The 25557-nt window shown below is 39.8% G+C and overlaps 2 protein-coding genes across 4 annotated transcripts; one reads left to right on the forward strand and one right to left on the reverse strand.

Moving 5' to 3' along the window:
• Positions 1-7391, reverse strand: tacr2 (tachykinin receptor 2). Of its 2 annotated transcripts, none has more exons than XM_037247131.1 (8): positions 7198-7391; positions 4392-4537; positions 3995-4290; positions 1951-2145; positions 1706-1856; positions 1489-1608; positions 1261-1337; positions 1-1186 (listed from the first exon to the last, which is right to left on the reverse strand). In XM_037247131.1, exons 2-8 carry the CDS (start codon positions 4524-4526, stop codon positions 994-996), a joined length of 1167 nt encoding a protein of 388 aa, XP_037103026.1. In that variant the 5' UTR covers positions 4527-4537; positions 7198-7391; the 3' UTR covers positions 1-993. The 2 variants fall into 2 exon arrangements, with proteins under 2 accessions (XP_037103026.1, XP_037103025.1); XM_037247130.1 differs by having other exon boundaries at positions 7192-7391.
• A 2860-nt stretch (positions 7392-10251) lies between these two features.
• On the forward strand, positions 10252-24991 carry tspan15 (tetraspanin 15). Of its 2 annotated transcripts, none has more exons than XM_037247133.1 (8): positions 10252-10412; positions 14710-14895; positions 15300-15374; positions 15752-15847; positions 19528-19641; positions 22082-22132; positions 23144-23260; positions 23929-24991. In XM_037247133.1, the coding sequence occupies exons 1-8, from the start codon at positions 10326-10328 to the stop codon at positions 24094-24096; spliced, it is 894 nt and encodes a 297-aa protein (XP_037103028.1). In that variant the 5' UTR covers positions 10252-10325; the 3' UTR covers positions 24097-24991. The 2 variants fall into 2 exon arrangements, with proteins under 2 accessions (XP_037103028.1, XP_037103029.1); XM_037247134.1 differs by having other exon boundaries at positions 10262-10408.
• Positions 24992-25557: the final 566 nt, after the last annotated feature.

Raw genomic sequence — 25557 nt, forward strand, 5'->3', positions numbered from 1 at the left:
ATTTGAAAATATTCTCACTTTTATTGAGCACATTAAATACGTTTAAGTCTTGGAACAACTGACAGTTTTTGCATACAACAACACATTTGAACTGATTTCAAGATGATTACCATTAATTATTTACCTCACAAAACATTTGCATTTATATCACATTAAGACGCTCATCTTTTTTTCCCAAGCAATTGAAGTAAAAGACGATATTTATGTTTCAGTGAATTGGAAAGTATTATACGGAAATAAGATAACAGGTTTGAAATGTGACGTCAGTGTACAATTTAAAGCTGGAGGATTCTTTTGACGTTATTTTATCTTTAGAGCTTTGCATACAATGACACCGACATAAATGCTTGTAATCTTTCATACGGCTCACATTAAATATGCACGAATTGAATATATCTGCTAATACAGACTGCAGTGAACATTAATAAAGCACATTGCCATAACCCAACCCACACTTCAAATAGCATGATTCTAATCACGGCAATGATAATTATTCTACAATGTAAAAATACTGGACAGAACAATTACATCTTTTACTAGATGAGAGCAAGTACCTAATCAATCTGTGGCTTTTTTTCAAAATGATCATATTGCTCTATTTTTGTACCATTTTAATATCTTTTAATGTGATAAGATTTACTCTTCTTTGGTTGACCACTGCTCTGGTAATTTTGCCATTTATGGACTAGTCTGGTAGACATTCTTGGTATCTACATAATGTTAATAATAAATAGTTGAACTTCCAGTGATGCCACCAACTTTAGCACACCTAAATGGTTCAAATGAGTTGATCAGCAGTATGCACTGAACTACATGCGAAATGATATGAGATGGCGTTGGGACGCGAGCTGCAAAATAACAATCATCAACGCAATTCAACAACATTCACGTCGTCAATGTTCACAGGAAATAAAGATGGCGGCTTCTCATGTATCAATGTGAGATAACAAACAACTTCTCGGCACCATGAACGTCGCTCGTGTTGACTTGGCCTCATCCTTGCCCACAACTTTTGTTTGCGCCACCTTTGTCGTTTGCATTGATAGGAGAGCATACGCTCATTTTGTGTAGGCTGCGTGTCATGGTCACTCTGAAGGTGTGTGTATGCTGCAGCTCCATCTTGTCCTCCTCTGATATTTTGATGAAGGGACACCAAGAAAAAGCGTGGCGGAAACCAGCACGGAACCTGCAACAGAGGAGGAATTTTTGAAACGATTTGATGATCATTCATCCAAGTCTCAATGCAAATCGGGGCTTTACCTTTGGTTTAAACAGCAGTAAATGATGGGGTTGTACATGGTGGAGCTCATTGCTAACCAAAATATGGCCAGGTAAACCTTTCAAGGACAGAAGATACACAATGTAAAAACAGCACTGTATTTTTTGTACACAACAAAAAAAAAAGATCAATATTATGATTACACTTTACTGAGTCACTAAACGTAGTGGTGACACACTTGAATACATTGCATATGAATCAGTGCTGACCTGTTGAATGTAATGTTGCTTGTAAATGTCTCTGTTAATTGATCCCAGTATGAAATAGAGATGGTAGGGCAACCAGCAAAGAGCAAAGGTCACCACCACAACAACCATCATCTTCACGACCTAAGACACAAAGGTATTGCACGTCAACCCAGTGGACACATTTTTGTGTGACTGACTGCGGTGCAGTAAAGGGCAATGATAAAGTAGGAAAGGTGACCTTTCTCTTTGCAGTGATCTGGCTGTGGTAGTGGTCTGACGCCTCTCCTGGGATGTGGCCCCCCCACAGGGTCCGACCCACCAAACTGTAGGTCACCAGCATCACCAGCAAGGGGAGCAAGTAGATCAGCAATATCACTGCAAACTGGTAGCTAAAAGGTAAGCGTTGATATTTTTGGTCAGCAGGATGCCAGGACAAATTAAAGTCAAGTTAAAGGTCAATTTTACTAAGTTGTTAAGTTAAACCTGAGTTGGTGCATCCCTCCGTAGTCATCCGGCCAGTCAACCATGCACACGGTTCTGGGGTAGTAAAATCTGGTCACGCTGTAGTAACATTGCGGGAAGGCCAGCAAGATAGCCACGATCCAAATGAGTGCAATCACGACCATGGTGGAGGTGGAGGAGAGGCGTGGCTTCAAAGGGTGGATGATGGCCATGTATCTAAAGCAGGAGTCAAAGGTCAATGCATTCTGAGCGCACACGCAAATTGAACATGTAAGAGAGCATTAAGAGTTGACATCCATTTATTGTCATCATTATTTAGAACGCATGCTTTATTTCTTTTCTGTCTCCTGGCTATCCCTCTCATCAAGACTGATTATCTCCAGTTAACGCCGATGAGTACTTTGATGGTAGAGGAGGCTCAGTCTGAAGACTTTCCATGTGATGGAGTCAGGTAAGCAAACGCGGGCACTTTGTGTTCAGCCACTTTTATTTACGGTATCAGCATTTTTATTGGATGTTGTCTGTTCTGTTTATTTTGGTGGATCACCTGATTTCAGCCAGTTCGTGGATTTCAGCAGCTATGCAAGTTAGAATTAAGAAGAGCTTTGAATTTTTTCTTCATTGTTTGGATTTGTAATCAGGATTTGTGTTGAAATCGATGATGTCGTACTCTGGTGAAATACTTCTCGCTAATTCTGGGGTTGATGTTCAAAGAGTTCTTCCAAGCGTTCATTCATCTTGCAGAGATGCCATTTTTGGTCCTGAGCAGGATAGAGCGGTTTGATTCAAAGAGCTTTGAGTCAGTTCGGTCTGTGAGCATTTTGCCGATGCTGATTCATGCGGGTCTTCCATTGCGCCATGAGAAATCCGACCCAAGAGACCAAACAATTGAGAAGAAAGACTGCTGCTGTAAGATGCTGAAAAATTCCTCTGCCTAAGCTGTTGGTGTCACTGAGATGCCCTTATCACCCGTTGAGCTCTTTTTGAAGGCAGAAGGCCAGCCTCATCTTATTTTGACTTCTGGAGTGCTCATCCCCTCTCCTTGAGAGGTAAACCTCAAGGGGGAAGCTGCTTGAGCTGCTGGCTGACCTTGACCTAGGAGACGTTTACAGAGCTACTCATCGGTCAGACCAGACCCACATTTAGCAATTTGATAGGCTCATTTTATTCAACAGCTATTGAAAGGCCCATTTTATTGTCCACCTTCATTCATGCGAATGATGACGTAGGCATCTGTGCTTTTAAATGAGAATTAGCACCTTGACTTGAGAATAGAGTCATTGTGAAAGTGGAAAAGCTGTATTAGTCAGACACTACGATTGGATCATTGTTGTCTCTGTAATTCAACTTTAATGACAGATATATATAGGCAGAGTGTAACGAGTGGTTATGTCATCATTATTCCCTGAAAGATCTTTCTATTCTAGTCAAATGGCAAATAACTCATTTCAAAGACTATGCAAAGTGCATAGCGACATTGCTTTTGTATTTAGAACAAATCATGAATCATTCAGCTGAATCATTTAACACCATGACAAGAGTGGGTATTTTGCATGTAATGTATTCGTTTGTAATAATGGAGAAATCTAATTTGTGTGCGGTCAAAAAAACAACAATATAGGAGGAAAAAAATACATTCTATGTGAAGGTTATCTACTGTGATGTATTGGATGTCATAAGATAATTGAAGATAATAAATTCAAAGATTTTTTTTGGGGGGGGGATTTGTATGAGCAAATATACATTGAAATGACACGTTATAAAGCTTCTACTCGCTCAAAATAAAACATGGGCTCAACTTCTATTTAGCAATTTAGCTTTTAACCGCCCGATGTTGTTTGTTTGCGGAGTTGGGTTTTTATCACTTAATGCTGTGCACTCTCTCACAGCCTCCAATCAGTATAAAGTAATTTGCTATTCGCTTCGTAAAGCCTCTATTGAGCCAAAGCACGTATTGACTCACTCAATGTAAACACAAAGCTATTATTCTGGTATGTGATCAAAGTTTGATTATTTTAAGTTAACTGTGTATTTTTTTTTTAAGTTCACCAAAACTTTTCCTTACCTGTCCACTGCGATGGCCGCCATGGAGTAAATGGATGAAAACATGGCCGTGATGGGGAAGAAATTTTGGAATCGACAGTAGCCCAGGCCAAAGTACCAGTCGTTGTGCAGTGCGTAGACAAAGTTGAACAGAGTGTTGAAAGTTGCCATGGAAACATCGGCGAAAGCCAAGTTGACGATGAAGTAGTTGGTCACGGTCCTCATCCGCCTGTGAGCCAGAATGATCCAGATGACCGTCACATTCCCGGTAACGGACACCAGGATGATGAGCGAGTATGCCAAAGCCCACAGAGCCACCTGAGGTCCAAAAAAAAATGTATTTCATACAAGGCACGTTGTATGAAATCTATTAAACTTCCTCGTTCTGAGACCACACTAAAGCAAGAACTGCCTCGTACCTGCCAATCAGGTTGTTGAAACTGATTCCCTGTGGTCTCGTTTAAGTCCTCCAGTGAGTCTCTCGTGACGAGCATTGGCAGCAAAGTGGCCTTCAAGTCCTGTTCAGTACGCTGAATTGAATTGTCAGGGTCCATGTTTGCGTCACCTGTTGGCATAGGAAACGGAAGAAATAGCAGTGCCATTAAGAAATCCATTCATGTTCCCAGCGGTACAAATACTGTCTTAAGGTTGCGCTCAAATTGAACTTAATGTGGCGTGACTAACAGGCCACATGTACAAAAGAGTACCTTTCAGCACACCAATGATCTAAAAGTGTGTTTCCTTTAATCAGTATACAGCTTCTCTTTCTATCATTTATTTTGTTGACGCTGATCTCATCGAGATCATGCGGCCTTGGTGGAAATATCCGGATGGATGGATGGAAGGATGGATGGATGGATGGATGGATGGATGGATGGATGGATGGATGGATGGCGCAGAATAATTCCCATTTCGGGAAGTTTCATTCGTTGCTAATTGAATTTTGCTTTTACTGCACGTTGGAATGGTACGAGTCAATAACTCCACTTTGCAACATCTCAACGCCGACTTTATCACCCATTTGCCAGAGTGCTCGCTTCAGTGCATGAGTTTATGGTAATAGGTACATTTTACACCTTACCACATAAATTGATCAGTATTCTTCCGATGTACGTACTAAGAGACTGGGTGGACTCCCCTAGGTTGAACAGAATTCTGTCTGGCGCTGGTTGACATACTGTGTAATTAAAATGTGTAGTGCTCAGCACGTCTGCCTCACTCATGAAGTGAATGAGGACAAGCGCTATGGAAAATGGGAGGATGAACAAAGGGGACACCATCTTTACATTTACTGACAATCACTCTGTTTTAAGCAACTTTTTAGCATTATTTATTGCCGTACGACTGAAAGCTTCTCACTCTTTGAAAATGCCGAACGCACGGGTTTACAAAGTTGATCCAAGCTGTAGCTTTACTTGTGAACTAACAAGTGGATTTGAAAGTTATACTGATCCTGCCTAGTGACGTGTGCCTGATTCATCTATAGGCTACTTTGAAAGAGGATGTGTTACTTTTCATTCATATTTGCCAAATCCAATACAAACAATGTAGTAATTCCAATACCATCCGCAAGACTGAACTCTGAGGAAAGTGTAAAGAGAGTGAAAAATGACCAGGTTGCCAAGCAACACAGGGCGCTTGGCACTCATGCAATCAAATACAAAAAAAAATCTCTTACTCGGGGCCCATTATTATGACTGTGTTGTTTGTAATTGTCGCTTTAGCTCCCCATCAGCGAAGGTGAGAAATACTTACCTTACCTGGGGAGAATATGTGCAGCCAAAAAAGTCTGACGCAGGGCAACTTTTCTGACTAAAGCTCACTGCTCCCATGAGAGGCCGCACAAGGCAGCATGGAACTTGCCCTCCCGCTTGTCTTATGATGCGTGAATGGGGACTCAGGAAGTATCAATTCAAGCTAGGTCCGCCATTAGGTGTGGAGCTGCCAATGTACAGTAAAAATATGTTCACTGGCAAATACGTATAAACGTGCAAGCGGATTTAAATACATTATATTATTGCGCTCAAAATTACAGAATGACATAAATGATATAAAATGGTTTATTCGTAATTTTATAGTTTTATTGTTGCTGCAGTGAATGATTTTGTTTGGCATTTTTTTCCCACGCGTAATGTGCATGCAGAGGTTTTATTTGCATTGAGGCAATTATCATGCTGGAATCTCACAATATTTACATGCACGAGTAGTTTTTGTCACCCGTCCCCCCGTCCCCCCTCCACCCCCTCAATTTTCGCAGGCATTTTTCTTGAACTCCAGATTGTGCCACTCAAGGGTCGTTTGATTTTGGAGGTTCCACTGAATGCAGCGGAGCTGTCCTTGGTGCTTAAGCAGTCGACAGCTTTCTGAATGCATTGTCTTTGCTCTCGTTGGTTTATATGGTCTATTAAACTGAAGTGTGTCATCCATTTCAACCTGCTAACTCATTCGGTAATGATGAGGCACCATCTGAGATAATACAAGCAATTGGCCAAATGATTGCTCAATAAATAAAGATTGTAAAACTAATAGAATATCAAGCACTAATGCTCTTCTCTGGGTATGCTGGCTTCCACCAACATTCCGGAAACATTTACGTCAGGTTAATGGAACATTTTCAATTTCAATTACAATTTCAGATGATTAGCTGGTCCAGTATGTACACCGCCTCTCACCCAAAGTCAGCTGGAAAAAGCTCCCAGGAATGACGACAAAATAAAATGAAATGGATATTAAAAGAAAATGTTTGGATGGATGTATTGAATATAAATTATTTAGTTTGGGTTTTGATGAGTAATAAAAGCACTATCCTGATTGGGCTTCCTTGTTATATAATGTTATTTGAAAATTAACAAATAACTGGCCAGACTATTAGGTACACTTTTTAGCTTCAATACAAGAACTACAGTAAGGGAAAAATTCCAATGCACCATACTGAAGTCCGTTTCATACTTTGCCAACCAATACATAAAAAACATCAAGTCCAGTAAACCACAATAATCAAGACTTCACTGAACGAAAAGTCTTCTTCAATCACTTTTATGATTATTAACACAGAATTAAAATTTTAAAACGCATCCGTTCATTGATCCTCATATACTATCTCCTGTGTGCACAAAGTCTTTGCAACAATTATTCTGTCGCAATTTGCCCAAATGATGAATTAGTGCAATGCAATGCAAAATGTTCTCTATAAAGAGAAGCAAATAAATCTGCTGTTATTCTTACCTTATGCAGGAGAGCAGGGCTGCCTGTCATCCATGTGTCCAGTTGCTTCCAGATTACAGCTCAGAATTAAGAGTCCCTTAGTGCGATGGATAACCTAGTCCAATCCATCAAGACATCCCCATCCTCTCTCTGTCTCTCTTTCTGTCTCCCTCTCTCTGTCTGTCTCTCTTTCTGTCTTCCTCTCTCTCTCTCTCTCTCTCTCTCTCTCTCTCTCTCTCTCTCTCTCTCTCTCTCTCTCTCTCTCTCTCTCTCTCTCTCTCTCTCTCTCACACACACACACACGCACGCACACACCCTTACGTTTTGTGCAAATTGCAGCTCATCCACCTGAGAGTGACAGAGGTGCACTCACACACCCAAGCATCCATCCAACCATATAACCCACCCCCCTCACACACACACACTTGAAGGCATAAGAGTATGTATGTTTGTGTGTGCCCGCACTGTCCATCTATTCATAGGTGGGGGTGAATGGAGGCGGGATCTGGTTCTATAATGTAGTCATGAATGAGAAAGAACCAAAACAATGTCTTAGATTCTCCTATTAACATAATTTGCATGTAAAAAGTACTTCTCTAGCATTTAGCAAACCCTGCATGGACAAGAGACTGAATCTCAGTGACCTTTACCTTGCAGTAACATGCTTTTATTATTTTGTCTTTGAGGAACAGTTTCTTTTATTAATCAATTATTTTTTTAGGAGATTTATTTCCCCATCCCTGAGGACCTAAGTGCTTGCTGCGCCTGCAGATATATATGATTGTATCTTAAAATGTTGGGCATTATTAAAATCTCCAGGAACTCTTTTTTTTTTTTTAAAGGTGTATCACATGACTGGCAGAAGGTGGCGCAAATTTCCCAGCAAACTTTCAACAATGCAGCCATGTAGCTGTCCCCTATGTGGAAGCTGGAATACTAAAGGTTTTGTCATTTAAAAATTAGTGCAAAGTGTCCTAAAATACAACAAGTCTTAAGAAAAATGAAAGTAATGGGGGGGGGGGGGGGGCTCTGATTATGTTTACCACTGGCATCTAAATGACTAGCATCGGCCCTGGACTGAGCCTGTTCATTCATTCCTCTCAAAATTTCAAGCATCAAGAATTTCAAGCTACCGTCACAAAATCCCAAAACCAAAACTCATCCCTCAAAACAGACTAAAAGTAAAAATGAAAAATACTGACAGTCACAAGTGACAACATTGAGAAAAAGAAAACACAATGATGAGATTGTAACGCTTTAGAAATAAACTTTATTGTTCGCAAGAGAAATTATATTCTGCAAAACAAAAATCATATTCAGCAGTTGGAGTGAAATAAATGAAAAAAAGTGACGCTAATTGCAGGTCAAGATGAAATATCTCCTAGCGCAATTGTGTGATTGTGCTTCAATTTGCATCTCTATAGGTTTAGCAGTTCCATCCGAAAAGCTGTAATAATCTCACTCTCAACCACTGGCAGTCTAATGCTGGGCTCTGATTTGGTGTCAAACAAGCTGCGATCAAATGAACATGCTGCATGATGCTGATTGTGTTGGGAGGTTTCATCATTTACAACTGATTGTAATTGTCTTCTACAAGAAAAAAGAAAAAAAAGTTATTTTCCTCAGTAGTCTCTTTTGGTTGTATCTTTTATTTTATACAGCAAAAAAAAAGCACCATTTAGGGGTGAATTTACAGTTAATACCTGTCTTGCATTCTTTGCGGTTGTTGTGTTTATGTATATTTGCTCAGAACAATTGCAACTGAAATGAAAAAGGCCCTTGAGACTTTGCTGGTGATGCTTTTGCTGCCTAGTTTGTTTTGCAGTTGTTCACAAACGAAAGGAATGATTTTCACACAACCTATAAATGTTTAAAAAGGCATAAGTAACTGTCTTCCTTTAGGGCTTAGAAGGTAACAAAAACGACTATTGTTGATTCCAGTCCAAAACATTTGACACGTATCCTACAAGATGCTGATATTTTGTAAATGGTGGTGGGATTTTGAGTGTTACTTTGGCAACCTGATGTCTATGATTCCAACCATCAATCTTTTCCTCCAATCTTTTGTCTCGACTATCTGCTGTATGTGTTTGCAGAGAAAAGGAATGCAGCGGGCTTGGGATTGCTGACCTAAGCTTTACCTTTCTTTTCCCTCAGTGATTGTTTGTGTGCACTCGAAACGAGCACGCTGAGAATTATATTGTCAGATGAAGCCGTGAGAAAAGGAAATGCGCTTCAACTTGAGGAGAAGCATAACCGCATAATGTGTTAGCATTGCATTCAAACAGGATGTGAAAGAAGATGTTGTCCTTTATTTCTGGGTTCAGTATATTCAAGCAAGCATAGGCTATTCTGTCTGCTGTCCATTGTACTTGTGAACTGACATGCTTATGACCACTTTTGTATCATTTGACCTTTCACTTCCCACGTTTATATTGTTTCCCAGTGAGATATATTGATTCCTTATTATTGTCAAGGCCTTGAGACGAGCACATTGAAGAACTCGACATCACCACAATTTCACATAGTAATCAATCTGAAAGGTAGATTACCAGATTAAGTATATTTATTAATCATACTAGAAAACTGCACTTCTCATTACCTATTGTGGATGGAAATTATAGTGAATCAGAGTGACTAGTTTTAAAATTAAGATTACTAATATATTTACAAAATAAACAATTTTACAAATACATTTAATATTGTTTTCTTAGAATAGATAACTAACTACTACTATTTATTTTAGAATGCGTACAAACATTGATATATTGAAAGACTTTACTTATACCGTACCTAAGCCCAGATAAAACAGATTGAACTATATAGTTAAACTTTTCTCATAATAATAATAATAATAATAATAATAATATAATGATTCGGTACAAAATTCATGGCTCCACAGGAAAAAAAAACAATTTCACTGAAATCATAATTATAAGTTTAACACTCATTTCTAAAGGAAACTGAATATTAATCGTGAAGGTAAAAAGCTCGTTTTTTAACGAAAGGGAATTTTTACTACAACCTTGAACGCACCTCAGCGTAGAATAGCGTGCACGCGCCTCCAGGTGTGCAAAAATATGACAATGCGGAAGTTAGTGTTCACAACAAGGCAGGACAGGACAAGACAGTAAGCGCTGGCCGCTGCTATGCCGAACAATGAAGAACGCTACTGTCACAGATGCTCCTATATTGTTCTCAAATTTATCCTCTTTTTCTACGCCATCATTTGGTGGGTGAGTACTCTTTTTGTCATACTGTATGTGCGCGGCTTGCATTTCCCCCCCTAAACTTTACAGCATTTGAATTTTTTTAAAACCCTGTGTTCGTGAGAGTCGGCGTGACGCTGTATTTACTTTGAAAAGTTGACAAAAGCTGACCAAAATTAAAAAAAAAAGTTCGACCCCTCCCCCGCGCGTAACAGTAAGAATAGTAAACGAGTAAATGGCCACGCCCTCCGCTTCACCTTTACCTCGCTGCTATCGCCTTCTGGATAGTGTCAACACAAGGATATTGTTCGTCACGACTTTCTACGTCATTTTCTGTTTTAGTTTTAACTTGCTATGTGTTTTATTTCATTAAGTATATATCGACAATACACTTGTTTACAAAATTTCAATTTTGATTGACTGGGTGTTGTACAGGGTGTTGGAAAGTCACAGTGCACTTTTATTAACATGTAATTATTAATACATTTGTAATATACTATTATGACACTATTCCATAACATTAAATCATGTCATTTAATCAAAATGAAACTCTATCATCCGTAACCTTCCAAACTGGAGTTTTCAGTAGTGTCAGAATATACTACATTATACATAAGGCTGTTCATAAAAATGAACATTGCACAATGATGTCCTGCAGTACAAGTGACCCGACTTGTGAATTTTTCAAGATACAACACATGACTTTTTTTTTTTGCAAGCGCAAACATGATAAAATATGACCATTGTATGGTGCCAGTGACTATGACTCACAAGCAGGGTTTTTTTTTTAGTTTATTCACAAAGCATATATTTTTACCCTCCTTGGTGGAAAGATGATACATCGCTGCAGTCAGTTACATTAGTTGTGGAATTCTTTTTGGCTGCATAACTGCCCTCCCCAGTTGCCAAGCCACATGCACCAGAAAGCTGCAATGAATTTATAAAAGTGTTTTCAGTTTTCAGTTAGAGGCTTATTTATATCTCCCTTACTCACAGACTCTCAAAGGGCTTCACCTTTGACAAAGATTGATTAAGAGCAGAGTAGGCTGCAATGAATGCCTTGTGAGCAACATTGATCACATGACATGATAAATCCATGCTATATAGTGTTATTAACCCAAACAATAGACATTGCTTTGATTAAAATGCAGTTCTGCACCATTGCAAACTACATCCATAATTAATAAACATGGTGAAATAATGGCGACTCAGAACTGAGCATTATTACTCAAGACAGAAGGCACATGAAACGCCCCTTGAATAATGTATTATTATGTAAATAATAACTTGCGTATTAATGCCCCATGCTAAAAGGATATACAATCATCTCTGCTGTATTGTGGTGCACTTACAATACAACAGTCCAGCATTGCTGTGTGGTTATTTTCTAAGAGTTTTCCAGCTTTTTAAATCTCATGGCACTTCCTTTTTCTTGGTGTTGCTGCCCCTAACATCTGATAAGATGGGAGTCGGTCGGCATCAGGGTTTGCAATATTTGTCTTCTGTACCACTGGCCTCCTCTGAATCGATTTGACCTCCGTTTAGTCTTGTTTTCAACGATTTGAAACTTACTCCTTAAGTTTTCAAACTTTGTCTTGGAAGAAGAAAGTCACAAGACAGAAACCGAACTGCCTGACTAAACGCTCTCAGTCAGATTCTCCCTTGAGACAAGCTCTAAATCACAAAGGCAGCCTGATGTCTCCATTTCCACACAAAGAAAAATGGTAAGTGCCAAAGCCTGCAGCTGTATTCGTTCAAAGCCATCCTAACACGCTGTTGTTCCTGAAACAGATGGTTGATTGACACTTCTTTTGCTTATGGGAGATACTTTTGAAGGAGGAGCAAGAGAGTGGCGGCGCTGCAGTAATTCACATATTATGGTGAATGAATGCTTTCCTGATAAGGGAGGCGAAAGAGATTAATAGCCACTTTTGGATTTACGCCTTCTTGTTCCTGCAACACTTGTGCTCTCTGCAGAGTGTGTTTTATCTTAGCGAGATACAGCACACAGTAATGAGCACTTTAGGGCATATTGTCAGTTTTGTTACTTCCTTCGGGAAACCGAACAAAAGAATAAAGCAAAGCGTCCAACATTTATTAATGTTTAAACTCACAACGTGACCCAGCAGTGTTTTGTTCGACATTTCATTACGTCTTGCTGAAGTTCATCCATATCCAAAGTAGCAGTCAATATTTTTTCCCCCCAGCGTGAATGATGAGAACTGGAGTTTTCAATCTGTCTAAAAAGTATAATCCCGCCGCTGTGTGTGTTTTTAGATTATTCAAAACTCTTTTTTGGGGTTACTATTATGATGAAACAGAAATCAGCCTTCCCAAATTGTTCCCTTAGAGTTGGAATCATATTGCCAAGATACCGTTGTGGTCTATGAAAAAGAACAACTTTTAGTTTGCATCTTGCAAATGATTTCAGACCAACAAGGCATGCGAAAGTAAACCTCACATGGATTGACATTTGACGAGAATAGTGCGTCGTGGCATTGTCATCATGCTCAAGTGTGTGACAAGGAGGCAGCTGTGTGTGTTCATGTTCGAAGAAGCGGTGCATGTATCATACCAGACAAAATGTGAGACCCACAATAATAGTTGTTTTTCTAATGAGCATTGGATCGCCGCAATTAAGTTGACATTTAACAGGCATCATTTGCTTAATGGCTGAAATTGAATTCAAGTGTTATTTTGTATTTCATTTACCCTTTACACAAATATTTCATTTACCCTTTACACAAATCTCTCAGATGTTTATCCAGACTAAAAACCATCCACTTTTATGAGCACTTCAACTGTAACATTTGCTAATCATTTGCTGTAAATGCTCAATGTTCGGAGGCAAAACTTGTATCTGTGTTTGATGACCTTGGTGAACTCCAATAAACAAAGTTAATAAAAAAAAAAAAAATCCGCTCGCTGCGTTGCCACCTCACACATTTTTGTGTCAATTCAAAATACAAATAATTTTATTCCACTCGCTGTGCCCCCCCACACCCACTTTTGTGTCAATTCATAATACAAATATTTTTTTTACATGCCATGTGCAGTATTTGTTGCTGTGACTGAAGGCATTTCTAATGAAAAGTGACCTAAGACCCGTCATAAAAGAAGGCCACAGCCGCGAGGCGTAAATTATCAACCCCTTCTAATTACTTTGACAAGGTCAGTGTAAAACGTTCAAGGGGCGGGGGAATCGACTGTAAATTTCAAATATGTCGAAGACATTGTATGATCTGCAGCTTGAACATTCATTAACTTTGTACATGCAGACCTTCTCTGTTATCGGATTGAGTATGTCCATGTATCTGCTCGCCTTGAAGCCTTGTTTATTGTCTTGTGATTAACTGGTGACCAGTCAAGGGTATACTCCGTCTCTTGCCCACAGATAGGCAGCTGAACTGCAATGGGCTCCAGCTCTCCCACAAGTATTAACAGAAAATAAATTAACGGATGGATGGATATTTCATCTTGAAGCGTCTCTATTGTTTGCATGAACAATTTCTCCATTTAAAAAGGAGCTAGTTTGTAGGAATGGTCTGTGCAACAGTCTACAAACTCTCTTCATTTGTTGGAGCAAAGGCAAAAGATCTGTTCTGGAAGTGCACCTCAGTTTGCTTTCAATGCAGATAAATTGACTACTCTTCATTGCTTACCAGCTTGCTTTGAGAGACTCAATTCACAAATTACATTTGGTCCACTGAGAAGTAAGAAACCAATCCACAGCTCGATTCTCTCCGTGTTATTTCCAGTCTGGAAAATTTCCATTACTCGCACTCATTTGCTGTGAGATTGCCTCTCCCCAGAATGGTATTACACCATCTTGACTGTTCATGGTGACGATGGTTTGTGATAACGTGGTCCTGCCTCTTTTCGAAGTTTCCCTCCTTAACACACCTGATCAGATCAAATGATCAGGGCGGTTATCAAGCACTACGGATCTTCCTGACAGCAGAAGTAGCGTGTTAGCGTGTGTTTTGCAGTGTGCTAGCATTAACCTGGAAATATTTTCTTAAAAAAAAAAAAAAACGCGTTGTACTAATGCATACTTTTTGAGCTACCTGCCAAACTCGGCAGTGCTCTGCCATAAAATGATCTAATTTAAGCACACACTCCCAAAAAACAAATTGTTAAATCGGCCCTGCTGTTATGTAACGTTGGGGCGGAAGTTCACAACATCTCACTTTTCAGAAATAGGCTGATAACATATTTAATTGGTTGTGGAATTTCACATTTGATGGCTGGAACAATGAAGAAACATTTGCATCACAGTCTAAAATTATGAGACTAATTCAGAAGTATGATTTTGTGTTTTCAGCTGATCGGCGCCCTCATCCTAGCCATTGGTATATATGCCGAGGTGGAAAGGCAGCGCTACAAAACACTGGATGGGATGTTTCTGGCCCCTGCTCTCATTCTCATCCTCCTGGGAATTGTCATGTTTGTTGTTTCATTCATTGGCATCTTGGCATCACTCAGGGATAATCTACTTCTGCTTAAAGTGGTAAGTAGTAAGCTGAGAGCGTCGCCCAAACTTGTAGCTTTTTATTTTTTCTTCTAGTAATATTAAAACTGTTGGTCGTTAAATATTTTGTGTGCAGATTCAAACAATCCTAATATTGATTGGTTTGAAATTCGACATATTTTTGTGGTTGAATTTCACCAATTGTACCACACAACAATATACACTCAATCAGAATTATACCTGAAGATGTACAATATTGTGGTCATTTAGTTTTGGGTAAAATGACAATAAGGTAACACCTTAAATTGTCGTGTTGATAATAAAGACGTCGAGGAAGCTCTGGTACATACAATTTCTAGTGTTAAATACATTTTCAATATTAGAATCAGTGTACCATATTGAGGTACAGGACGTGTCCATGATTACTGTCTTGTTCGGCACAGTTCATGTACACACTGGTGGTGTGTCTCATCCTGGAGTTGCTGGGAGGAATCTTGGCGCTAGTGTTTCGTAACCAGGTAAGATCTTTCTCGCTTTGACTGCACCATGTGTAGCATTTACCGCCCACCGCAAATTGTCACAAATATAAGAGTTCAGTTTGTAAGCCAGTGATGTTACTCACGCTCACACACCGCTGACAAGGCTTGCTAATGTAGCCGGACTTTCTTGTCTCTTTCTGGACGTTTCCACACATTAGCCTGATGTGATCTAGTAATCCTGTCACGCCAGATTGCAACTGGCAGATGTGGGCTGTTAAACTGTCACATTTGCATTTCTACTTGAGTGAGTCAGTCACCTTGACAAACCGGAACATGCGACTCGCCACTCTGGCATAACACACTTTGCCTATGTCCATGTCCAAAGAGACTGATTTCTTCCTTTCCTTGTTTTCCAGACGGAGGATCTACTGAACAAGAACATACGAAGAGGCATAGTTAACTACTATGATGACTTGGACTTCAAAAACATCATGGATTTTGTTCAGAAAGAGGTACGGTTAGATTTGATACCACCAAATAATCCTGCTAAGTAATGAGCATTACAAATCGACAGGTATTTGTTTAGATACTTGGAACATTACAGCCGTCGTTTTCCAAGCACTCTATATTTCTGCCCCAGTAACGGCCTGAAGCAAATCTCATTAGCAGCTTTTATCAAGCATATTAAGATGAATAGGATGGTGGCCAAATCTCATTATGCACTAAGATTAGGCAGACGACAAAAATTCCACTGAAAAAGAATAATTACAAAAAAAAGTTGCCAAGACCGCATTCCAGCATCCGTTATCAAGTGTTGTTTAAATGCTACAAATCGAGGACCATGTGGGCAATGAAGGTCCACCGCATTGCTTAGTGTTCACTGTCCCTAAGTGACAGCTTCTATCACACCCAGTCTATAGTTATTTTGAGATGACCTTTCCTTTTATTCCCTTCATTTATTACCATGGAAATGTGACATTTACTGTCCACAGGTTCAGACTGTGTTTCAAATTGAAATGCTAAATTATCATATGTGTCAATCACACTTAAGAAATGTTCAAAACACGGGAATGGAAATAATACAAGCAGCATAGGCCTCATTGTCGGCCGCATGCATATAAAACCAAAATGATTTCTGCACTCTTCATTTAAAGTGAAGAAGTAGTGTGTGGCCAAACTAAAAATACTAATGGCAAAAAAAGCCCCCAAAACACCATTGCTGCACATAGAAGCCATGTATGGACTCATTGCAGTTCATTTAGGCATTGGTAGTTTTACATGACCTTTTTACATTCAGATAAATCTCAACATAAAATCGTGTACTACGGGCAACATGTAAAATTGTCAATAGATTTGGACAGCTATAGAGGTCAAGGATTCATTTGACCAAAGCTGGCAGTGAAGGCGTTAACCAACATGAAAAAAAATACACATAAGTCCCAAGCCTTTGCAGTGAACGATATAGAAAAGCCTTTAAATTGAATGAGTAAATCAGGAGTGTGTTCCAAGTGTGTAGTCATTAGATTGCTTTATGAGGACCCGAGCAGTCCCTTTGCATTTGTTGTTGGTTGAGACACATGCGCTGCAGAACTCTTGATTCATCAGCGTAGTCTGCAAAGCGTGTCTGCGGAGGCTGACTCTTTGTGGGTGGGAAGAAGCCATTCATCAATTCAACTGGTACATTGTTCAGAGACGTTAGTTTGCATTACTGGGGCTCCCATTCTGCAGAAATTTGTTGTTGTTTTTTGGTCCATGCAAAGTTATAGTTCACAAAACCCACAATGATAGGCCTGCCCAGCTCCATGGTTTTGTCACAATCTATTTTTCGTGTCTCTGTAACCCTCACTAAGCCTATTACTATTTCATTCAAATGTGCTCATACTGATTTATATGTCAGAATTATGAAGTACATGTTTGGAAATCGGGCCTATCACGTCATTTTCACCTGATCGTAATGGAGGCCGAAAAAAGTATTTTATTTGTTAGGGTAATAAAATATTCCAGAGGTACCCAGATATTGCCAAAATGAAAAAAATGTTGTTTAGTCTACTACGCAACATTGCAAAACAGCAGAAGTAGACGTAGCCAGTGGGGAACGTTCTGGCACATGTCGTTGGAAGCTAACGTGAAGCTGGACTTGTGTAACAATGACAATGTCCGCAGTATGGAAATATTTTGAAGCAGAGACAGTGCCACCTGCACTGTGTGAAAATTGAGCATTTTGTGTGGCGGAAAGGCTTCAGCAGCAGCGTTTTAACACAACTAATTTAATACAGCGCATGAAAAAACAAATATGCAAAGCACAGCTCCACGAGCCATATAAAATGGGTCATGTGGTATAGTTTTTTTTTTTTAAAGGACAATTTGGATTCACTTTTTTTCCTCCTCCGCAAAGTTATGGGTCACTCAGACTGATGCAAAAAAAGTCCATCATTTTATTATACTGTATATTCCATATACTAGCAATTTATTTATTTTTAAATTCAAATTTGTCAGACTTGCTAACATTATTCTTTTTCTGTGTTCTGTTGGGGTTTTTGTTCCTATTTAATTCATGCAAACTCAATCAATTAACATCTTTTCATCCAGTTTATTAAAATGGCAGCAATGACAGGTTTCTCAAATCTTTAAATGTATTTGAGTCATCAATTGACGTAATGACTTGACAAAGGCAGGTATGACATGAATTCTCATGCCAAACATGCTGCCAAGTGGGCAATTAGGGGCTAAGTCAGTCGTTCCCGCTGCTGTTGAACAGCAAGTCATCCGTCCGTCCGTCCGTCCGTCTGTCAAGCGGGTGTGCGTCAAGAATAATTTGCTCCCTGCGCAGAGACACATGAGGATTACATCCCAGGAAAGGATAATGTGAGTAATCCAACAGAACAACAGGCAAGAATCTTATTCCATCGGGAAACAAACGCACTCGGTCTAGTTATTCTTCAGGGGCTTCACTCCTGGTTGTGGTGATATTGTGTTTTTTAAGATAAAAAAAAAAAAAGTCTTTGCCCACCGCTGCTAAATTTGAGGGGGTGGGGGGGGGGGGGGGAAGGTAGTATGTCTCATTCTTTCTTGCATCCTCTTCAGCTCACATTCCCCACTTGTGATCAAATATTTATTTGGTACAAGGGCAACAAAGCAGAGCTTGTAATGTGGCTGCCAAGTTGAAAAAGTCATCCAGTGGTCCAATTGTTGCTTGGATCCATTAGCTTGTTCTCAGCTCGTCCCATAAGCACAATGTTCGCGGATTGTGTGGGTAACCTCATCGAAACAACCGCTGCAATTTGATTTGTCTTGTCTTGTATGTTGTCCAAACCTAACTAGAATTGACATTTTCTTGGTCCATCTAATTCTGCTTTTCCTCCCAGCTATTTTGGGCACAAACTGTGACTGACAGATTTTGATACAAAGTGTTTTTCCATTTGTTTATTCCCCCCCCCCCCCCCCCTCTGATCAACACCGGTTATGACCAGCTGAAGAAATTTGCCGAATGACAGGTTATTACTGTCTCGGCCTTTATTTATGGCAGTTTGAGAGGATCGGCTGTTGTAGACATAATCGCGTGTTGTCGGCTCGTTCCTTATCACAAACATTGGTTTGACACTTACAGTTCATGACGCATGTGTGAAAACTGCTGCTGTAATTTCTGTAAATGTTTAGGCACAATCAACTAAAAGCTAGAAATCAGAATATCACTGTGTGAAGAATTTCTTTCAGGTTGGATTATATATTATATGGTTTGAAAGTAGGATAAATGTTTGAAATGGCGGAAATTCTTCCCTACTATGAACAATAGTTAATAGTTAGTTAGATCAAATTAAACACTATGTATGTTTCAACTTCCCTTCAAGCAAGTGGAAAAAAATTCAGTGCACAGACACAGGGATGGGCAAGTGTGGTCCCTGACCATATTCAGAGTGGCTCCTTGATTAACTGAGAAAAAAAAAAATCTTATTTTCTTTTGCAACCCGAGAAAATTAGCATCCAGTAGCACTGATGGAAAATTGTGGCGCTCTCCCCCATTTAAGTTGCCCATCCCTGCTGTCGGGATAAACACAGGCTCATAATTGCATGCAAAGTGTTTTAACTGTATCTGCCGTCAGCCCACAACCTTCCTGGCGTCATGCAAAAGACTGTGTGCTGTTTACAATCTTTGAATACTGAACCTTCTCCGACATGTCTTTTCTCTCAAAAGTTTAAGTGTTGTGGTGGCCAAGGGTATAAAGACTGGTCAGTCAACATGTACCACAACTGTTCTGGACGAAGTCCACTGGCCTGTGGAGTGCCTTATACCTGCTGCGTCACTAAGGTGAGTTGCATCATTATGTTGGAACATTCTTAGCAGTATGGCACAAAATTGGCAGCTTCCAGACGGCTGTTCCGTTCCAGGCCAACGTGGCCCGGTGTTTTTTTTTTTTTTTTTTTTTTAAAGCCCTACTTCCAAATTCCTCCTTTATAATTTCCAATACACACATCCCTCTTTTAACAAAAGTGTTCATAAAAATCTAAGAGGCTGCAGCACTCACAGTGTGCTTGGCCAGAGTAGTACTGTTCCAGACACCAGAAAAAAAGCAAGTCTGCATCCAACATGTCTATGCCTCATCAGATGCCTATGCCTATCACTTGGTCTTTTGTTCTGAAGAGAAAATGAAAGAAGTAGAACAGGTTTTGCTGTCTTGCAAAAGGTATGATGAGCTTGAGCAGTCGTCTCAAATACCGTCCGTTTGGTACCAGGCCGTGCAGATCACAGTTCTTCCACATCAAGCTCATCCAAACTTGCCTTTCTGTAATTTTAGTGGGGCTTAATTGGCTCCAAGAATCCCAACCGCTCCCTAGTCAACTAAAACGATATGGTGTCTTTATATTTGATCAGGATTTGAAGATCAGCGTAAGCGTCTAGCAAGTGCTGGATCAAACCATTTACATCCACACCTGCCCCAGGTGGGTTGATAGATTTTGTATAAAAGGAACCATGCTGCAGGTCCACTCACAATTGGCCATTTTCTGTCTCATCAGATGCTCAAGCAGTTTCTAGTGATGACTGTTATTTTATTTTATTGCATCGCGCTCTTAAACCAGGCCAAGTCAATACGCAATATTGCTGTGAATCAGTATAATGTTTTATAGTGACACAAATTGCAGACAGTTACAATGGTCACGTTGTATCAGTAAGTGGAAAACAGACCCACTCAAGGAAAGGTATTGTCTCAAGTGAAGCCAAGGAGGAAAAATTACAAGAGTTGACAATGCTGTCTTATTTTAGGCCATTAACATTACTTAAAGTGGCAAGAAAGAGCATCATTTCATCTTTCCTGAATATTTATTTACAAAGTCCAGAACCCGTGGTCCACTTTGTGTATACCATTATACTAATGACCATAGAGGTGGAGTTGTATTTGAAAATACATCTCATGGATCGTAGTGCTGATTCCACCTTTGCCATGCAGGTTACACACGCACACGCTCTGCTCTCCCTCTTAGGCAATTTTCGCCCACGCAAAACTACAAATGGAATGTGACCTCTTTCATATCAACAGCAGCACTGAAAAGAGGAACAGCTTGTTGGTTTCCGGCTCGTATTCCACAAGCTGGTCCAAAGGTTCAGCTGGAGCAGGGCACACAGTCCCTACAGGACACCTGTTGTAACTTTCCCAAAGTTTCTCTGGTACACCTCAGGCTATCACTTGCACATCCTCCACCGGTCCTTTTGTTGTTTTCTCCCTATATAACTCAATTTTCCTGGCCTGGAGACTTGGCACAAATGACCATCATATGCAGAGTCATAAATGAATGTCATACATGGAAATTCATCCCATCTGTTACTACAAGCTGGCACTCTGTGGCTGTGCGCGCAACTGCTCTCCGAGCAGGCATGCCGGAGTGAATTGAACTGCTGAATTGATAAGATTAAGTCTGGAAATCTATCACCCGACCAAGTGATTTGTGCATATCATCAGCACATAGTGTGGAGGACAGCACGTTTGCTCAAGTGGCTCCTTGTGGGGCATCGATATGCACCACCAACTCAACCCTTGTAATCCATTCCCACTCTGACAATTCAAATGTCAAGTGTCAGCTGCCAAGCCATTATCCTGTACTCGGATTACTTTCGGCCCATTCTCTTGGTCATTATTTAATTGATGATGGTGTGATTATATTTGAAGCACAAAAAAACACATTGTGATCAAGTGCAAGTTTCAGAAGGTGCTGAAGGAAGCAAAATCTACCAAGTTCAGCCCCCAGCCCCTTTACATTTGGAACATTTCAGCACCCATTACAGAATACTTTTGTGCTTTTAGACTTGCATCATCCTCTAAATGATGCATAAGAAATTTCTTTTTTTTTTTCCCATCTCTTAGCTGAAATTACTTTAGCAGGGTAACATTACATGTATTCATTCTTACTGTGACATCATTCTTACTTTTTATTTATGTTTTTTTGCTTGCTCGTTTGGAATTGTTTACTGAGGGTGAACATATTTCATGCTATTATTTGTCCCACTCGCGCCCAAATCCTATCCAAATGTTCAAACTATTGCAGCTAATTTGATGAGGTTGGCTGGGGTATAAGATAAATCCTCCACCCTTCATCTCCTCTTCTGTGCCAGATTGGTAGTAGCGCATCTTGGGGGTATTGATTTGAATCTTTGTGGCAGGTATCGTCAATTTATCCTCGTATTTTACACATTTTTTGACTCATTCACTTCGAAAGTTTCTCATTTCCGACCTTGTTTTTTGTCTCCTCTGTAGCAAAATGAAGTCGTGAACACATTGTGTGGCTACAAAGTGTTGGAACAAGAGGTAAGGCCGATGAGCGTGAGCGATGGACGTAAAAAGCTGCTTTATTTAAAGGTGCAATATCGAATGTTTTGGAGCATCACTTCACAGTGTCAGCCAAAAAGAAACATCATAATCATGTGTCGCAGCAGCACTGCACCCGTGTGTCCTCTCATTGAAATGTGCTTCGTATCTTTTACTGTTCACAAATGTTCAAGAAAAATGTTTGGCCAGCCGATAGCACCTTTAGCTTAGTTTGAGATCCATTATCTCAGAAGACGGACATATTTGAGGTGTCGTTAAGTTTCCTGTGGCAATTGAGTGCATGAGACAATTCATGGCCGCTTGACCATAAAACCGTGCCAGCTCACAATGCCCTGAGCATCTGACAGTTCCTGGCCGACAAGAACATTGCTGGACTGCCGCAACGGAGCAAGTGTCCCTGCTTACCCAACTGGACTATTTTTTTTTTTCCCTTTTCACTCCCCGCTTCGTCTCAAGATGTGGACAACATTAAGATGGCCATGGTTGCAAAAAAATACTTTCAGGAGTGCATGAAGGTGTGGAAGAGAGGGTTGGGAAAGCATGTTAGATTCCAGAAAAAGCAGTTTGAAGGGGAAAACTTTTAGTTTGGCTTTCAATTATTTTTTTGTGACACCAGACGTGAACTTTTTCTCAACTTACTTAAAACCACATTGTTCTCATTAAAATGGATTCGTGTGCCAAAGCGGCATGTGGGGGGAACAGGTGGCATTTGAACCAAGGTCGTTTTAGCCAACCGGCAAACTGAGGAAAGGCATTTTTGGAAATCAAAAGCAGCATGTCAAATCAAGTCACCAAATGGAAAATTTAATGAAGAGGAACTGTATATGTGGAGCGAAAAATTCTCCTGAATGTAAGAAGACAAACGATATTCGAAAAAAAACCGCAAGACGAAAAGATTAAAGCTAAGAATAATAAAGCAACGAGCGGGCAGCACAACGTCTGATGTTCTTTTCCTTTGGTCTGGTTCTTTCTCTGTCACTGCCTCGTTAGCGCCTGGACCTGATCGATAACGTCCACATCAGAGGCTGCACCGACGCCTTCTTCATTTGGCTAACGGACAACTATAAGATTATGGCAGGACTGTTGCTCGGGATCCTGCTGCCTCAGGTACACACGCGCCAACACGCCCACAGCACCGTATCAATATTTTCATTTCATTTTCTGTGTGGACATTCTATGGTTACATAGTGTGAGTCAGGCAAAACTCCATTTCCAAATCCTAAAGTAACGGTAGGAAATGGAACTTTTTGGGAAGTTTGGAGCACATACATTTTAAACATGCCTCCACATTCAATTGTTTGTCTAAATCAGAATAATGAGTAAGTGGGATTACATTTTATTTTCTGCAGCTCAAGTTTAGCTGACAAATCTTTCTAGTGAAATGCATTTCATGCACGTCAGTTTTATTCCAGACTCTTTTGCATTTCAACACAGTTTGGTCAGGAATGTTACTTTTTAAAATATTTTCAGTATTTTATACCTGTAAAATTTATTCAAAATGGGCATTTGTCAGTGCAACATGGACTTAAATTGAATAAGTGATGACTTGACAAAAAGTAAAAAAACTTGCATCATGATGACGTGTTTTTTCTATATGTATAGTTTTGATAAACTGACCAGATTAGTCAAAAACAAAATCTCAGATATCAGCAGCTACCTTCTCCACAACGGTCAGATGCCAATTAGACTAGATGTTCTGCAAACTTGCAAATGTTGATACAGATGTAAGACGTGGCCGTCGAGTCCCTTCACTTCCTTTCATTTTGTCTCCTTAGTTCTTAGGAGTAGCCATCAGCTGGTTGTACATCACCCGAGTGGAAGACTCCCGAAGCGAATACGGGCACTACACGGACGGACTTATGGAATCAAACCCGCAGTACAGACATCCTAAAAAGCAGGGCCGAATGGCCAAGTGGTTTATGTGTATGCCTGAGATCGACTGATGAGCAGCAAGATGGCAGCGGATGCTCGCCTCAATCCCCATTTCATCTCGCACTCAAATCAAGTCTACAGAACTGATTTCTTCCGAACAGCAAGCACTGAACAAATCAAATACTTCTTGAAGTAAAATCACTTCTCACCAACACCAAGCGGCACATACGTAGATGCAAATCAACAGATGTGGGTCGCCGCAACCCATAAGTCGCTCATCTCATCAGTAGAGTCGAGAGGTCAAAACACTCTGGGGATCTCAGGATCGTAATGAAACTTTTTGGTATGTTATTATTTATTGCGTCAACTTGCCAAATGCGAACTCTTGTTTTTTGTTTTTGTTTTTTAGCCCCTTGCTCATTATTGTGTGTTCATGTCACTGAGTGGCTGAATGTGCTACTCAAGACTGAATAATCTGCTTTTGACAAACTACTGCAATTAATGTGAATGGACATATTTGCTCAATTTCAAGTTGTTCGTCCATTTTCTTCCATTTGAACTCTGTTCCTCTTAAGTCATCCCATTAACACATGTCACAACACTTCATCAGTTCACTTCTAGATCATACTCCAGCTTTAAAAAGATTCTTTTTGCTTTCTATTTTTAAACTTTTTAATTTTAAATTTGAGTTCGTGGTGGTTGTTCCTTCTTTTGCTAATACACTCGCTACTGGATTTTAATGGTGTGTATATTATGAAATTGAATAATAATGATCTACGCAAGTTGATCATTGTTTTTGGTTGGGTGCAGAAATGAAATGAAGTAAGCTTTTTTGTGGTTTTGACTTGAATGCTTTGTGTCAATCAATTTGGGAGCAAAGGACCTCTATATGATTCCTGCAATCTTAAGCTGTTTGGATCAAAATTTATGCAGAATAAAACATCGGTTTGAATGTTTCAAACTAAACTGTTGGCCTGCGACATTATGTCCCAAAAAGATATTCCTTATTGTAGTATTCCAATTATGTAATTATGTTTAGTTTGTAATACAGCTTTCATTCAACAGCGCTCGAGATATAAGAATTTCACATGCCCAGTCACCCGCAGTCGCACGTGATATTGTGAGAATATTACATATTTAGTAAATATCAGCTGACCTAGGCTTTTGTAAAGGTGCACAGTTAGTATTTATATTCCTATATTTTGCCCACTACAGTTCCTGCTGCTCGCAGGCTTTCCCAGAGAATGGAATCTTAATATTTTAGCACTTCATGAGCAACAAGGACACTATTACTCTGAATTGCCAACAAGGAGGAAAAAGTTATTTTAAATGTTCCGGGGGAAGTAGTCCTCCGTTAAAAATAACAAATACCTGATTTTGTGTCTTATGCTTTGGTCACCCTTGATTCTAGTTGTTGGGCTAAGGTTCCAAGCATGTTTCTGTCCTATGTGTGTGAAATAAAAAATTCTGAAACTCACAGTGGCCACACTGCAGTAGATCATGTGCTGGTTAGTCACAAAGTCACCACAAGA

This window comes from Syngnathus acus, chromosome 3, assembly GCF_901709675.1.
Source record: "Syngnathus acus chromosome 3, fSynAcu1.2, whole genome shotgun sequence".
Classification (NCBI taxonomy): domain Eukaryota; kingdom Metazoa; phylum Chordata; class Actinopteri; order Syngnathiformes; family Syngnathidae; genus Syngnathus; species Syngnathus acus.

Bases quoted from the DNA above. Each gene is read 5' to 3' on its own strand.
- tacr2 (XM_037247131.1), bottom strand. From the start codon at position 4,526: ATGGACCCTGACAATTCAATTCAGCGTACTGAACAGGACTTGAAGGCC. The intron at 4,291-4,391 runs GTACGAGGCAGT...TTTGGACCTCAG, and splicing joins TTCAACAACCTGATTGGCAG to GTGGCTCTGTGGGCTTTGGC. The intron at 1,187-1,260 runs GTAAAGCCCCGA...CCTCTGTTGCAG, and splicing joins TACTGCTGTTTAAACCAAAG to GTTCCGTGCTGGTTTCCGCC.
- tspan15 (XM_037247133.1), top strand. From the start codon at position 10,326: ATGCCGAACAATGAAGAACGCTACTGTCACAGATGCTCCTATATTGTT. The intron at 15,375-15,751 runs GTAAGATCTTTC...CTTGTTTTCCAG, and splicing joins CGCTAGTGTTTCGTAACCAG to ACGGAGGATCTACTGAACAA. The intron at 22,133-23,143 runs GTAAGGCCGATG...CTGCCTCGTTAG, and splicing joins ACAAAGTGTTGGAACAAGAG to CGCCTGGACCTGATCGATAA.